The 17,408-nt window shown below is 34.4% G+C and overlaps 1 protein-coding gene across 1 annotated transcript in view; it reads right to left on the bottom strand.

The window, feature by feature from the left end:
• CNTNAP2 (contactin associated protein 2) overlaps window positions 1-17,408 on the bottom strand; it is an 850,526-nt gene that overhangs the window by 157,040 nt on the left and 676,078 nt on the right. The window contains exon 15 of the mRNA XM_087917173.1: window positions 2,801-2,928. Within this exon, the coding sequence (XP_087773299.1) occupies window positions 2,801-2,928 (128 nt within the window). The remainder of the gene's footprint in view (window positions 1-2,800; window positions 2,929-17,408) is intronic.

Genomic DNA, 17,408 nt, shown 5'->3' with positions numbered 1-17,408 from the left:
AAGATGCTGCGAAGTATAAGACACATATAGCTTTTGAAGAGCAAAACAAGAAAAAAAAATCTGCCTCTGCCTCCCAGCAATGTGCCTCCTTGCAGCAAATAGCAAACATCCTGGTCAGCTTCAGCACAGCCTGATTAGCACAAGCAGCTGATTGTCGGTTGGATTGGCCTCAACAATCAGTTGTTTCAGGCTGCAGGGATGGCCATTGCCTATTGACACCTCTGTACACTCCATTTTTGGCCTCTGCATCCCATTTTTGACCTGGCAGATAGGCGGGCCTTTGGCAACATTTGCTATATAAGATGCACAGACATTTCTACCCACTTTGCGGGTGGGGGAAAGTGTGTCTTATACACAGAAAAATATGGTATATTATGTGAAAATTATTTAATCATTTTGAAGTTAATTATCAGTTTTGATTTGATTTCACCTTTAGTACAATCCTTTCAAAAATAGTATGTGTATATAAAACACAATGTGTAAAATAGTGATGATACGGAACAATGCTATTGTTTTTATAGCAAAGGACAGATGGATGAGGTAGAAAAAATATTTTCTAAACACACATTTTAAATTTGAATAGGTTAAAAAAAGCTTGAAGCAAAAATATACAGAAAAGTCATGCTCGATATCACATTGCAGTCCTGAATAATAAATGTTATGTCAAAATATTTAAGTGGTATTTCTAGTCAAACTCCTTTAGGTTGGCTTTGTCAGGGTCATAAAATAGTAGGACTGAAATATGTTATTTAGCATTTCTGTGATTAATTGACAATTTATGTGTCATCAATATCAATAGGCAGGAACACATTGAACCTTGGGGTTAGCATTATGTTTTGGCTCCAAGCTACAATATTCAACCATAGTCCAGGGACTGTTCCTGTGACTATACATTATCGCCTACATATTGCAGGATAATCTCACATCTGGTTAATCTTTGCAACAATATGTCTTGTTAGTAGGTTACTAAGCACCCAACAGCTTATGGGGGCAATGATTGATACCATCAGAATGCAGCCCAGGGTTTATTTATTTATTCATTAGAATTGTTGAACTGCCCAATAGCCATAGCTTTCTGAGTGATTAACAATAAACACAAGAAAATAAAGGAAAGAATGAATTCATGTTAAAATATATCCACTAAAATATAAAATAGACACTATACAAAGTAGGTAGAGGAAGTAATCAAAATGAATTTAATTATAAATTAAATTATAATCATTATAATTTTAATTATTAATCATACGTAACGAATTATATTAAAATATAATTAAAAAGCATAAAAGCATTCTGGTAAAACCTGATCTCCTATCCTGCTATTCAATTTAAATTTTAAATGAAAGTGATGTGTATATGAGTGTATTCAGTTTAGGATGAGAAACAGTACAATAAAAACTGAAACTCTTGATGCTACTAAGTGCATAATTATGTTGGGTAACACTGGCAAAAACAAGGAAATTATTTTTCAAGAAAGAAAATGTGAGCTCTGCTTTGCATATGATTTGTATACAATACATAGCCAAGTAAAATAACAGGTCAGAGATTTACGCTTCCTTATTTAGGCTTCAAGTTCATACTAAAAAGACAGTTTTGATTTGCAAAATGATTTTAACCTTTATTAACATCAATTATACCCAGCAGCACTGATGTTAACTTCATATACAAGTTTTCGATTATGAACTTAGTCAAAATGCTACTATTTATATCTCTATAAAGTTAGTTCATTGCAATACAAATAGTAGTGCTAATGGCATTAATAGCAGCATTCAGCAGCATCACAGATACTAAAAGTTCTCTGCGGTTGTATTTCTGTGTATATTAATCAATTGGATAATTTGGACTATTCACCTATACTTAATTGAATAGTCCAAGTTATGTAATTGGTTCCATAATAAACATGAATGCTCTTAAGAAGAAATCCAGCATACAATAATTCTTTATAAATATTTCTGATAAAAGTTATTGATATATTTTAATATAGATCAGGGGTGTCAAACTCAAGGCTTGGAGGCTGGATCCAGCCCATGGGGTGCTTAGATCCGGCCCATGGGGTTGCCCTGGAAGTCTTGGACTGCGGTGCCTCTGCCAGTGAAAATGGAGCTCGGGAGGGCCACGGCCAACCCTCTTGAGCTCCGTTTTTGCTGGCAAAGGTTTTCAGCAGGCCATTGCAGCCAAAAACTGAGCTTGAGAGCCCTTTTTCACTGGCAGAGCACTTAGGCTACCACAGGCGCCGACACGAGTGATGTTGAGCTGCCACGTCCACCCTGGCCATGCCCCCCCAGCCCGCCCAAGATCAAACACAACCCTGATGCAGCCCTCAATGAAATAGAGTTTGACACCCCTGATATAGTGGTAGGATTCACATTTTTTTACTACCGATTCTATGGGCATGGCTTTGTGGGCGTGGCAAGGGAAAGATACTATAAAATCTCCAATCAGAGGTGATATTTGCTAGTTCAGAGAACTACTCAAAATTTTCCATTACCGGTTCTTCAGAACTGGTCAGACCTTGCTGAATACCACCTCTGCCCTGATATAGATCACGTAAAAACATCTTAAAGGCCTTTATCAAGCTGAAAACTTGTCTTAGATATTTTTGGTCTTGATATAATTCTCTTGTAATGTGGGTGTCTCCCAGATATTGTAAGATCTCACTGAGTTATTACAATCCACCCTCATTTGCAAGAGTGATAGCTGGATGTTGATACCTTCAATTCTCTCAGTGATGATGCAGAGGTTGCTTTATGAGAAGCAGAATGAGAAGAGGTTTTAACACAAAATAATAGTAGTAATTACTTACGGTCTCCATAGCAACGCAGAGAACCCACAGTTAACTTGGCATCAGAACCTGGTCGAGCAATATCTCCAACTACCACTTGACTGATAGGTAAATGATCTTTGTAAGATAAAAGACCAGCATCTTTTCTCCTATGTAATGAAAAGAAATAAAACTCAAACATACTTATAATAAGATGTTTAGTGGAAGTCTGAGTCAACCTTGAGCTAGTCAGGATTGAATTCCTGACAGTGAGCAGAGTCAGCCTGCAATGTATTCTAACCACTGTATTATTAAAATATTCTATTGCTGCCTTTGATCGTCTAGATCTTCAAACTTGGCAAGTTTAAGACTTGTGGACTTCAACTCCAAGAATTCCTGAGATAACATGACTGGAGGAGGAATTCTGGGAGTTGGTCCACAAGTCTTAAAGCTGTTAAGTTTGAAGACCCCTGATCTAGATCTGCCATTGTATAAGCTTCCATTTTTTTCACCACTCCTGGGATTGAACTATGCTCGAGGATGTTGTTTTCTAACAGCTGACAATCTTTCCCTTACATAAATGTTTTCACCTTTAAGAGGCATGGACTTCAACTCCCAGAATACAGTTAAAATCCATACTTCTTAAGTTGCTGAAATTTATTCATTTACATTTACCATCTTACTATAAGGTAACTCTGAGTGGCTTAAAGACATAAAAATACATCTATATTAAAAGATGAGTACATTAAAATCAATATTAAAAATTAAGGGATTGTGGAGAGGGAGAGATGGAATTGGGGGAGGGGCAAGATCTGTTGTTGCTTGATCAACCATCTCCACTCTGCTGTTCCCCCATTAGGGCCCAGACCAACTGGCAGAGGCAGGTCTTTAGCCCATGCAAAAGAATATCAGAGTTGGGGCCAACCTCACATCAGGAGGCAAGATGTTCCAGAAGACAGGAGCAACAGCTGAAAATATCTGCCTCCTGGACATTGCCATCCAGAATAATTGGGTTGATGGTATCCACAGCATGTCTCCTTTGCTGTCACAAGAGGGAAGGCCAAATTTCACCAGGGTGAGATGGTACCTCAAGTAATCATGAAGGGCTTTGAAGGTGATCACCAACACCTTGAACTGCATCCAGAAGGAGATCAGCAACCAATGCAGGTTGCAGAACAGTGGTGTCACAGGGGCCATTCTTGCCCCCCCCCCCAAAAGTATGAGATTACTAGGGAGAAATGTTGAGGAACACTTCCATAGAAACCTGTTGTCAGTACAGCTATTAACAGATTGGTTCAATTACAGTTTTGAGACTGAAAAATCAAATGAAATATATTTGATAATGTCATGTAGAATTCAACCTGCCAGGAACAGTGATCAGTCATTCCACTCTATAAGTTGTGCTGGAGACATTGCTGAATAAAGGTCTATTTCATATGGAAGCCAGCCAACAATCATTTTGTATGTGTGGAGACTAGTTCTTTTGCAACTTGACCATTGGAGAAGCAATTAATTGCTGCTCTCATGCTGAATTATATTTGGGTTTTACTGCTTAACTAGTACATGCTTATTTGGGGGTGGGGGTGGGGGTGATTTCTTGCACCATTCTTTATTATACTTTATCTCGGTTTGCTGGAGGAAGGAAGAAGACAAAATGGAGAGCAGAGACTAAGTCACAAAAAATGAAATGTGAAAGAGGATTTATCACAGAAATTGATTTAACATAATTTAGGCATCAGTAGAATTAGTAGGAAATATATATTAATATTTATTGGATATAAATAAGATTGTGGACCCATCTTATTAATTGACAATAACAAAAAGCATTATTGCTTCATTATTCATTATTGTAAGGATGTTTCATACCATTAACTATTTGCTTGGTCATCAGTAAGCATCATATTAATTTGATACAAAGGAAAACATATTTTTAAAGGAAATGCAATTAAAGCAATTAAGAAAACAACATTAATATTTTAGAATATTATTTCTTTGGAATAGTTGCCTAACTTCTATGATTAGAAGCTTTATTAGTATGCTTTTCAAATAGCATTAAACTGCTTTTCAAATAGCATTAAACAAAGGCTGTAAGTACTGGACTGTTTTATTTTGAGTTGGTTTTCATTTGTTTATTTTTATTGTACTTGGTTATTTATTTCAAGAATATCTGTACTGCATTTCAAAAGAGGTTTTCCCAAAGTGATTTATAAACCCCCCAACCCCCAAGGTAAATACTAATACTATAAAATCACATTAAAATCCCATTAAATCTAATAAGTAGATAAATCACACAACCCAACAAAATAATAAAATATAAGCCCAAATTAAGCACAGAAAAATGTACTTTACAGTAATAATTAAATCTTCCTGAAATCAAAAGTGTTCTCTTATACATAACTATACCAGTGGTGGATTCAAATTTTTTTTTACTACCGGTTCTGTGGGCATGGCAGTGGAAGGAAAGTACAAAATCTCCATTCCCACCCCAGTCCAAGGGGAAGATACTGTGAAGACCCAGCTGATCAGCTGGGACTCTGGAGGCAGACAATACATAGGGGTAGGGCCTGTCAGAAGTGGTATTTGCCAGTTCTCTGAACTACTCAAGATTTCCGCTCCCGGTTCTCCAGAACTGGTCAGAACCTGCGGAATACCACCTCTGAACTACACACATACATATGCACACAAATATTTATGAAATGTACAAATTCATACAGGGGTAACTATAGGAATATCATTTCTATTGCTTAAATATAAGTATATCCTCCAGAATTCTAAACATAATTTTCAAATATAAATATACAATTATTTATATTTAGTATTTTTCTAAATAACTTTGAACCCAGAGATAACTTCTGAGAACATATGCAAAGAGTAAAACATGACCTCAGCATGGGAAATAAATTCACTAAGACAAAAAACCTCAACACTGCTTCATCTTATTTCTCTTTTGTATAAGACAGCAGTAAGGACAGATTTTTAAAGATATTCTTAATTACAGTTTATATCAACTAAAGCTTATATTTATTCATTTATTTTCTTTATTTGATTTTGTCAAGCGATTATAAGATAATAGGTATAAGTATAAACATAGTTATGAATACATGAAATGGATACATATAAGAAAAATAAAACGAAACAATAGGACAGGGATGGTAGCATCTTTTTTACTGAATTGCCTATAGTCTGAAAGGCTGACAGTGGGTGCGGGCAATCACAAAGCATTTTTAAATTAGCAAGCAAAGGAAGCACTGGACTCAATAGGATTCAGAGTCATCTTCTTATTTACTTGAGGCTGCCATTAGCATGTCTTCATTTTAAAAATTAACTTAAAATCAATTAAAAGCAAATGAAATAGGCAAAGCTGTTTGTTTGGTACTGGAATGATTTAGAGACCGTGGCTCAAAGGTATCTGTTACAAATCAAGACAGTGAAAGAATAGTGAAATATGAGTCATGGTTTCTTAAGACAAAGCCTGGTTTTCATATGGGATTTATATTAGTACCTGACAATTCATATTTAATTAATTGTGCTCTTTGTGGAGGCCCATATTCAGATTCAAGACTATTTGTTTGTTTATAATAACATACAAATGTCTTACAAAACTTGACAGTTCTATGAAGATTCAGGGAGGTATTAAGGTGAAGACATTTGACAGGTATCCCAAAAGAAAAACTGGTATAAGTGAATATATTAAACAGTTCATCTTGAAATGAAACACAGTATATTGTTAACCTTAAACCTATTTAAAATTTAGAATTGTACACAGTGATAATGCGCTCTAGTTTACAAAGAATTAAAAAAATTACCAGAACATAATACTCTGTTTTAATGCATCTTGTATTTTTGTATTGTCTTAGAATAAAAATAAAATAAAATAAAAATAACTATTCACCAGGCATCTTGATCTTGGCCATCAATACTGAATATTTCTACAAAAGATGAAGCACAAAAATACTTAACTGTTCTCATATGTAATTTCTTTCATTCAGATTATGAGTATTTCTAAATTTTCATTTAAAAATAATAAATGTATTATTCCAGCCCATGACTTCTTTTGCACTCAATTATTTTTTGAGAAAAATCAAAATATAAATTGCTACTTCATAGTAAGCCTAGTAAGCCTAGTAAGTTACTGTAGCTAAGAAAGATAATGTCTTTTGCAGAAATAATTCTGAATAGAAATAAAAGTAATTTGGGCAGAACTTAGAGGCTAAAATAAATTTCATCATTTATCATTTCTAGAGAAACAGAAGAGCTATGGTTTTGAGGTATCATTGGCCAGAGGCTGTTGCCAGCAGAGGTTAAAAGGCTTGAAACAAATTTGTCGAGCAGTTGAGCTGCAGTGAAGAAGAAAAGAACCTTGAAAGAAAATAAGAACAGAAGGTGAAGAGAAAAAAGGCTGCCTTGGAAATGGCAGTGCTTAAAACAATAGTTAGTAATACAAAAAGTTTCTGTTCTGTACGTGCTGGTTGAGGTGGAGATGCTAATAATTAGTAGAGAAACTGAATAAATGTGACTCATAATTGGAAATCAGCCCACATTTTTGTTTATAACTTCCCTACATTCACTTTAAATAGTAATAATAATAAGCTTAAATTTAATTCTATCTATGATACTTTATAGTACACATTCATACACATAATTGCTTTCCCAGCTAGTAAAGTTTTTCCTATGAATAAATTATTTCCTCAATGAGGCAATACCTTTCAGAGAAATCTTTCTGGATTTAACATATTTAAATAGGCTCTATTGATGAAACATTTTCATATTATTGAACAGAACAATTTAAAAAAATATTGGGAATAGTATCACCAAGATTTACCTAGCTCATTTATAATTTTCCTAGATTTGTCTTCTTTTCTTACAGATTTAAATACATTTTTCTATATATATTCTAACTTCAAAAGAGAATTATGAATTATCATTGCCTGAATATATTGCATAATGTTGCTTCAATGATGCTTTTCAGATAATCATCCAAAGTAGATTCTTTGCAGCATCACAACTTTAACCTTGGAATATCTTATTAATTCAATAAAAATTTAATGATAATCTCTGTAATATTTAAGGCATTGCCAATTATAATTTGCCTGTGCATCAATGGTGTGATTCAATTTTTTTTAATACCAGTTCTGTGAGCATGGCTTGGTGGTGTGGCTTGGGGAGCATGGCAGGGGAAGGATACTGTAAAATCTCCATTCCCACCCCACTCCAGGGGAAGGCTACTGCAAAATCTCCATTCCTTCCCCACCCCACTAATCTGATTTCCAGCTCCATTCTCCTGTGCAGGCCAACAAAAAAAGACTCAGCCGATCAACTGGGACTCAGGAGACAGAGAATATATGGGGGCAGGGCCAATCAGAGGTGGTATTTGCCAGTTATCCAAACTACTCAAAATTTCCGCTAGGGGTTCTCCAGAACTGGTCAAGAACCTGCTGAATACCACCTCTGCTGTGCATATGTACAGCTACACATTTTTCAACTAGATGATCCATTTTGTCCTTGTTTGTTAATAGCAACTTATCTTTGTGGGCCCATTCATAGAGAAATGGGAGGGGAATGGGAAATGCTGTGGAAAGCAATTGAAATAAATAATTTGTAACACACAATCATCTGTCAGAAACAATTATTATTTAAAATGCTTTGAGTATAATGACTTATAGAACAGTGGAATTGAAACAATTTCTAGGATCACTCACATAAGTGTAGCTAATATTGAATCCTACTGTCCAACCTAAATAAAATTAACCAACCATATTTTTAAAATATAAATGTTTAGAATAGATGTAGCAAAAATTGGAAGCAACAATGTTCATTTGCTTTTGCTTGTACAAACAGCCACATGCCCAAAATGAAGCAATAAAAATGGATTCTTTTCAACATAATCTATGAATACATAAGAACAGAAATATATACATTTAGTGTTAGAATACTTTAAAGATCATGAAATAAAAATGTTCCATTTTCTCCCATTCAGAAAATGCAAAAAGGGAAATCCAATCTTGTATTTAAGCTCAGAATTGTTAGAAAACATTCAATTAATTCAATTAATTAATCTTTATATGTATTACCCTCCAGTAAACTCCCTCAGTTTGTAGTGTTAAAAGATATTAAAAGAAGTGTTGAGTAAAGAGCACTTGAAGTATAAACCATTAAAAATTCTCTACAGGATTAGCAGCAATGTATAAAAAGATCCTGGAGGCAGACAGTCAGTTTAGTAACACTGGCTAAGGCATCATTTCATACTGTGTAAGTGAAGTCTGAGGTAATTCACATGTGTATTTTATCATCAAAACTACATAGATAAATAATATTTAATGATATATTATCATACAGTGGGCTTCTCAGATTGGATGGTGTTCAGCATGCTAACTGAGGAAGAGCAAAATATATTTTGGAGTACTAATCGTGTTTATGACATGAATTGTGTTTATTTTATTTATTTATTTATTGAGAATGTATTAGTTAACAGATATAAGTATAAACATGATTATTAATACACGAAATGGATACAAATAAAAGGGAACATTAGGACAGGGATGGTAGGCACGTTGGTGTGCTTATGCACATCCCTTAAAGACCTCTTAGGAATGGAGTGAGGTCAACAACAGACAGTCTAAGGTTACAGTTTTTAGGGTTTGGGGAAGAAACCACAGAGTCAGGTAGAGTATTTCAGGCATTGACCACTCTTATTTTTATTTATTTTTAATTTTTAATTTAATTTATAATTTAATTCTTATTTTTAATGTATGACATGAATTGTGTTTATGACATAAAGCATGGGTGTCAAACTCGAACATGTCACATTATATCACATGACATATTGCAACTTTTTTTGCCTTTGTGGAGCCAGGGGTGGGCATGGCCTGCATATGATGCAGGCTGCCAGTTTTATACCCTTGTCATAGAGCCTTTGGGTTGCTGATACAGCTAAGCAGGAAAAGAAAATCTGAAGCTGAAAAGACAAAATTACAGTGTGAACTTGGAACATATGAAACCTAATGTGATACAATTCAATACAGAGAAAGATGAAGTGATTTGAGTACATACTGAATTTTACTCATCAATAGATTGAAAGTCATTGCAGCTGGACACTTTCAGGCTGAAGATAATAAGGTTTGTAACTTAGGCATTGCTTTTCAGGGTAAGGAAGGATGTAGCAAAGATAGCACTTGGGTAAACTGAAGTCAGTGAATGGTACTAATTAGAACTGATGGACAACTAATATGATGATATTCTAGATTAAGCAAACAGAAAATGCAGAAAAGGAGATCGGTGAGTTTTCTTATCAAGTTTTAAATCAGCAGAACATGCAAGTAAGATTTCCTACTTGTATTTGGAGATTAGAATGCCAAAGTTGGAAATAGTAAGGACGAAAATATAGCTAATTTTTACAACATAGGAAGTAGAAATGAAGCAGGGGACAACTTCTCAATTTCTACCGATCAATGATTTCTTCATTGCCAATGCAACCCTGAAACAACCAAAATGATATCTAAATGCACAGACATTAGAAGACAGAATACACAAAAATCAAAAAGCCTAAATTAGTGATAGTAAAAGGTGGAACAATTCAATTATATTAGAAAGACTTGACCAGAGAATATGAATTGCTCAAATTTAGCCACAAATCAAGATAAATGAAAACAAAAAGGCAGCCAGTTTCCATATGATCTTGAGCATATACATAGCATTTTCAAGAAGAATAAAATATAATAACAGAATTGGAAGGAGATCTTCTAGTCCAACTCCTTGCTTAGGCAGGAAACCCTAAACTATTTCAGACAAATGGTTATCCAATCTTCTCTTTAAAATTTCCAGTTTTGGAGCATTTACAACTTCTGAAGGCAAGTTGTTCCACTGATTAATTGTTCTAATTATCAGGAAATTTCTCCTTAGTGCTAGGTTGGTTCTCTCCTTGATTAGTGGGTGGAAACCCGTTGCTTCTTGTTCTTGTTCTACCCCCAGGTACTTTGGAGAATAGCTTGATTCCCTCTTCTTTGTGGCAGCTGCTGAGAGATTGGAACACTGCTATCATGTCACCCCATGTCTTTCTTTTTACCAGACTAGACATAGCCATTTCCAGCAGCTGTTCTTTAATCATCTTTGTTGTTTTTCTCTGCACTCTTTCTAGAGTCTCAACATTTTTTTTTACATCATGGCGACCAAAACTGTAGTATTCAAAGTGTGGCCTTACCAAGGCATTATAAAGTTGTACTAATGCTTCGTATGATCTTAATTCTATCCCTCCGTTTATATAGCCTAGAATAGTTCACTTTTTTGGCAGCTACAGCACACTGCTGGCTCGTATTTAAATGATTGCCCACCAGGACTCCAAGATCCCTTGCACAGTTACTACTATTGAACAAGATACTACATATACTGTACCTGTGCATTTTGTTTTTCTTGCCTAAATGTAGAACCTTACTTTTTTACCATTGGATTTCATTTTGTTAGATAGTGCCCAATGTTCAAGTCTATCAAGATCCTTCTGTAACTTAAGCCTATCTTCTGGAGTGTTGACTATTCCTGCTAGCTTGATGTCATCTGCAAATTTGATGAGCTTCCCATCTATCCCCTCATGCAAAATGTTGATGAAGATGTTAAAGAGTAGTAGGCCTAAAACAGAACCTTGGGGTACCCCACTGCATACTTTCCCCCATTTAGATGTAGTTCCATTGAGGATTATCTATTGAGTGAAGATGGTCAGCCAGTTACGAATCCACCTGTTGATGATTCTGTCTTACCCACATGTTTCTATCTTATCAAGTGGTAGGTTATGGTCAACTTTATCAAATGCCTTATTGAAGTCCAAGTAAATTATGTTGACAGCATTCCTCTGGTCCTCTAATTTTGTCACTTTGTCAAAGAATGCAATAAGATTAGTCTGGCATGATCTGTTTTTGATAAACACATATTGGCTTTTGGTTATTATTTTGTTTGCTTCTAGTTGTTTGCTGATTTGTTGCTTGATTTTCCCCTCCAGAACCTTCCCTGGTATTGAGGTCAGGTTGATAAGTTTGTAGTTTCCTGGTTTTAATTTTTCCCCTTATTGAAGATGGGAACTACATCAGCTCTTTTCCAGTCCTCTGGCAGTTCCCTGGTTCACCAGGATCTTTGAAAGATATAATTCAGTGGTTCTGAGATCATGTCTGCCAGTTCCTTCAGAACCTTGGGGTGTAATCCATCTGGTCCTGGTAATTTGAATTCATCTAGGGTGGAGAGGTGCTCAGTCACCATTTTCTTCCCTATTTTAACTTGTATTCCTAATCTGTTTTTTGCGGTGCTGTTTTTGATAGGTTGGACTGTTTTTTCCCTTAGTGTAAAGATGAATGCAAAAAAACGAGTTAAGTCATTATACTTTCTCCCTATTGCTTGGCACCTTCTTGCCACTTTCTCCCACCAATAGATCAATTATTTCTTTGACTTTTTCCTTGTTTTTAACATGTTGAAAGAAACTTTTGGGGGGTTATTTTTTACTTTTGTCACAAGCCTTAGTTCATTATGAGCTTAGATTTCCTCACTTCATCTTTGCAGGCTTGGGCTGTTTGCTGATATTTTGCCTTAGTTTGTGCTCCTCTTTCCACTTTTTATACTTGTCTTTTTGGCTTTCAATTTATCAGAGATTTTTTTATGCTGCCATGCTGGTTTCTTTTGAGAGCTGTTATTTTTCTTCTTCATTAGTAGTGTGCTAGACTGGGCTTTATACGAATTATTCTGAAATCTTAAACTTCACTGATAGTAAACTGCTAGAATTCTGGAATAAAATCAAAGATGTTCTTAAGGTTGGGACTTCCGGTTTGGGTCTTGTCAGCAACAGACTGAAATCCGTGATTGTGCGTGGTTTCGATCTGTGCTCGCTGCTGGAGCACCCCGATCCTTTGGATTAGGGGCTGAAGCCATCCCGTAGAGGTGGTGAAGAGGGAGGGAGAGCTGCCGAGTGGAGGAGAGCTGCATCTCTCCCTTCCCTAAAGGCGGTGGCAGTGGTGGTCAGAAATGGCCACCTCAAAGAAGAACCCAACTGGATAAGATTGTACAGGAGGAAGACAAAGAGGAAAGCAGGACAGACCGGGCTAAACAACAGAGAACATCTAAGCAAGGTACCTTGAATCTAAAAGTATCTAGAGAGATACTTCTGAAAGAAGATCTTTAAGTGGTGAAGGAGAGAGAAAGGGAGGTTAAACCCCCCTTTTTTACCTTTATATTGACAATTACAAATGGTATGGAAAGAAATTTATGTTAATCTATTTTGACACTAATAGGCAACCTTAAGCTGAAATCTAAGTGTCAAAAGGAGAATAAAGATTTTTTTCTTGGTCATTTTAAAGCCCTAAAAAGGAGAAGAATGGAGGCAAAAGGGTGAGACTTGGAATAATGGAAAAATGGAGTGCCACCTGGAAAAATAAAGAGGATTAACAGTGAATCTTTGAAAAGACTCCTGAGGATACATTGTAACTGAAATCTTATTAAAAGATACAGTAACCCATGGAAAGGAAAAGTAAAGGAAAGAAACAAGAAGGAACAGTCTGGGATCATTTGGTGATTTAAAAAAAAGTTTTTGGCATTGGTTTATTCTTTTTCTATTTTTACTTAAAGTCAATCAGGTGGTTGTTCAAAAGTGTTTAAAATGCCATCACTCCTGCTGGATTTGAAGATGAGTCCTAAAAAACAGAAGGAGGATGCAGAAAGGGGAGGAAGATGCTTTGGATTTGAATTTTTTGAAATGGAGATCCTGAACTATGAAAAGCAAAAGGAAAAGCTTTAAGAGCAAGAAGAAGGGTGGGACAAAGAAGAACCCATTTACAATCAAATAATGCGAAGTGTGGTAATAAGGGGAAAAGCGGGGAAAAGAGTTAAAAGTTTGAGATCAAAGGGAAAAGCCAAAAAAGAAAAATAGTCTGAAAAAGAAGTATAACAGCAAGGAGAAGCAGAAAAGGAAACTACAGAAGATAAAATTAGACAGAGAAGGGTATAAAAAAAGGGATGAGAAAAAGGGGGAAAGATAGAAAGGGAAAGAACTTATGAGGGACAAAAACAGGAAATAAAGAAAAAGGGGAAATGTACTAGGATTAAAGGTATTTGCTCAGCTAGAAAACAGAGAGAATGGTTAAATTAAGTTAAAAGTGAGGATTCTGCAAAGGTACAAAAGATAGTGTTGTGACAGTAGAATACTGTAATGAGTTAGAAATGAAATAAGTAATTAATCTATGAGATAAAACTGTATTGTTATGTAATGTTATGTTTATTTATAATTAATGCAATAATAAAGAAGAAAGAGAAACATTGCAATTGTTTCAAAAGATTGATAAAATATTGAAAAGAAATGTGAAAGATTTATAAGGAAATTTATACTAGTTATTAGAATGAATTTGAATAATTATTTTGCTTATTAATATAAATAATTTATAAGATAAAACTGTATGACTATCCAATGGTATGCTTATTAACAGTTAAGTAATAATGAAGAAGGGAGGGAAACATTTCAATTATTCTCAAAGATTGGGTTTTCTCCTGCGTAAAATTGGAAGTATCTTGGCAATATTTCGATGAAGTCTCATTCATCATCTTCAGGCTTGTGTCTTCAGCTTTGTGCTTCTCGGAGTAATGTGAGCTTGCAGCTGATTCTTCCTTTTAACTGCTAGTGGGGGTGTGACTTGATTGGGTGGGGGATTGGCTGTGTTCTGATTGGGTGGGGGTGTGTTCTGTTCAGGTGGGGGCTTGGTTGTGCTGAGGTTAGTCTTAGTTGCCAGGGGAGTTGAGCTAGAGAAAACCTGAATAACCAAAGATCCACACACAGAGATAGATAGATAGATAGATAGATAGATAGATAGATAGATAGATAGATAGATAGATAGATAGATAGATAAATAGATAGATAGAGATATAGATAGATATAGATATATAGATATCGTTTTTGCTGTTTTTAGAATTTTTCTTTTTACATTTTCAAGGGGAAGTACCAAGCAGAGTCTGAATGATGAGATCTACATGATATAAAATAGATATTAGAAATTTGAATGTTATAATTTTAGAATGCACAAATTCAATGTTTAATGAGATTTCATATGACAATAACAATAAGATTTAAAGGTGTTGCACTTTGATTGGCAATCATAGGGGGAATTTTGCTTCTTAAGAATGTTGGAAGAGAACATATGAAATTGTAAACAAGACAGACGAAAGTATAAGTACAATGAATAAAAAGATATAGAAATTTAGGTAAAAGAAATAAAATTGAATAAGAAGAAAATGAGATAACCATAAAAGAAAATTAAGAGAAGTAAAGAGAGAAATAGTGAAAAGTTGGAAAAAGAGTAATAAGATATGAAGTTGAATATATAAGATGAATATGCATACGAAATTGTGTCTTTATGGAAATGTGATAACCTGGAACCATGCTGTACTCAAATAAGATGTTTTATTTGTTTTGTTAATAAAAAAAAGATGTTTTTAAGGTTGAATGTACAAAAAGACTGCTGAAGACCAAGAAAAAGAAAGAAAGCAAACTGGATGCTGGAACAAACAGCATTAAGCAGAGAAGAAAAGAAAAGTCAAAGCCAGTACAGTCAAAGAAAAATGTAACTAAGAATTACACAGAGCTAGTAGAAAAACTGGAAGCAAACATTTGTAAAAGCATTCAAGATGGAAGCAGCCATGGATAGCAAGAAAGGTCTTCCAAAAGATCTCCAAACCAAGAAGGAAGTTCCAGCTTGAATTGCTATACTTAAAAATGCAAATAGAAAATTCCAAGTAGATCAAATATGTAATATATATTAGAAAAAAGTTTTTGATTGGGTCAAACATATTAAGCTGTAAAATGTCTGTTAGGAAAAAGAAAATCCCAAAATATCTTATTGTGAAACAGGACAGAAGGCCAATAGTCTACATGGAACAGAGTTAATTGGACTCATTCCAGGTTGCCAAAAGAATGATACAATATTGTATATTCCCTCTTTATTTCTCAATTTGCTGTTTATGCTGAATATATATTGAGGGGGATAGATGAACATACTTTTAAAACGGCAATAAATCTGAATAAATCTGAAGAACCTGGATTATGCTGATGACACTACTCCGATAGCTGAAAACATAAGTGATTTGAAATTTCAGTCATGATAAGGAAATTCAAAGAACATTGTGAAAAAATGGGACTAAGATTAAATCTAACAAAGACCAAGCTAATAACAACAGGTGCCACAACCAATCTTCAGAAATGCAATAAAGATTTTGAAGTCACAGATTGCTTCTGCTTTTTGGATCAACTATTAACAGTAAAGGAATGAACAGTCAGGAAATACACTATGACAGTCTGGGAGAATATTCAGATGCTATGACAAGATCTGCAAAGATTAAAATCATGAAAGAAATGACCATTTTCAATTTTGATGCTACTGAATACACTTGAGGACATGGTGGTTAGCAAGAAAACAAACAAATTAATTTTAGGACAAATTAATCCAGAGTTCTTACTTGGAGAAAAATAACCAAATTCAAATTATTATGTCTTGGATTCATTATATGAACACCTAGTTCTCTGGAGAAATCTATAATGCTAGAAAGAAAAGAGATGGAAAAAAAGAAAAAGAAAAGAATGACAAGGAGGAAGCTGGAAAGGCTCAGTTACAGCTATGATGTGTACATTACTGGAAGACTTGAAAGGTAAGGTTGGGAACACATCTTGGACAGAATTATTAAGAAATGACAGTAACTTGACATTAATAAAAATACACATAGATATGCATTAAGATCTATATGTTAAATTTGTAGACATTAATATTATTTTAAACAGGAAATAGTGATTTTTAATTTTTTCTTTAAAATATGTTAACAGGAATTTAATTTTTAATAGGTATTGTCACATGGCAAAATAACTTAAGCTACCCTATAAAGTAATTTAAAAAGAAAATTCTTCAAACAAATTTTATTTTTACACAGGCATATTCTTGTAGATAGTAAACTGTAAACTGTAAACTATTTATATTACATGGGATATAATGTACATTATTTCAATTTTTACATAAAAATAGAAATAGTTTCTTTGTTCAAAGGCCTGTCTTTCCCCAAGGGAATATGACAGTCCCGATTTGATGGACGTTCTTAATTAATTTGTAATTAGTAGACAGAAAAGAGTCGTTTCAAGTTTCCAACTATTCAAGGGTTTCAGAATAACTTTTTCAAAGGATCATTTGAAGTGTTAGTTACAAACTGAGCTGTAAACATAATGTTGGTGCATCCACTAGGGCAGAATAAGGCATCTGGGATTACCATTAAATAAATGTTTCAATTAGACATAGATGGTGGCATTAGAAGAAGGCAAAATACTAAATAGCTATCTTTAGAAATTGTTCATGCTCATCCATTATCAATAATAATTAGCAACTCAGTACTCTTAAATTTGTAAACATATTTAAATCAATGTCAAAGCAGAAAGGTAATTAACAGATATATAATTGGATATGCATCTTTTTCATTATGCAAATCAATCTGCTTTAAAAAGCAGGGAGAAATAGATGCTTTACAGTCATGAGGTGAATTATTATTATTATTTTAGGTTGCTGAGGTGTTTTCTCAAATAGACAGTTCCCCGTTTTAGAAAATAGCACTTTATGTTAGCACTTTATGACTTGTTTTGCAGAGTTTTATAATTTAA

The sequence above is a fragment of the Pseudonaja textilis genome, chromosome Z (genome assembly GCF_049901715.1).
Source record: "Pseudonaja textilis isolate UNSWEBS1 chromosome Z, rPseTex1.2, whole genome shotgun sequence".
Taxonomy (NCBI): Eukaryota; Metazoa; Chordata; class Lepidosauria; order Squamata; family Elapidae; genus Pseudonaja; species Pseudonaja textilis.
The sequence above is the reverse complement of the archived record's forward strand: the minus strand, read 5'-3'. Positions and strand labels throughout refer to the sequence as shown.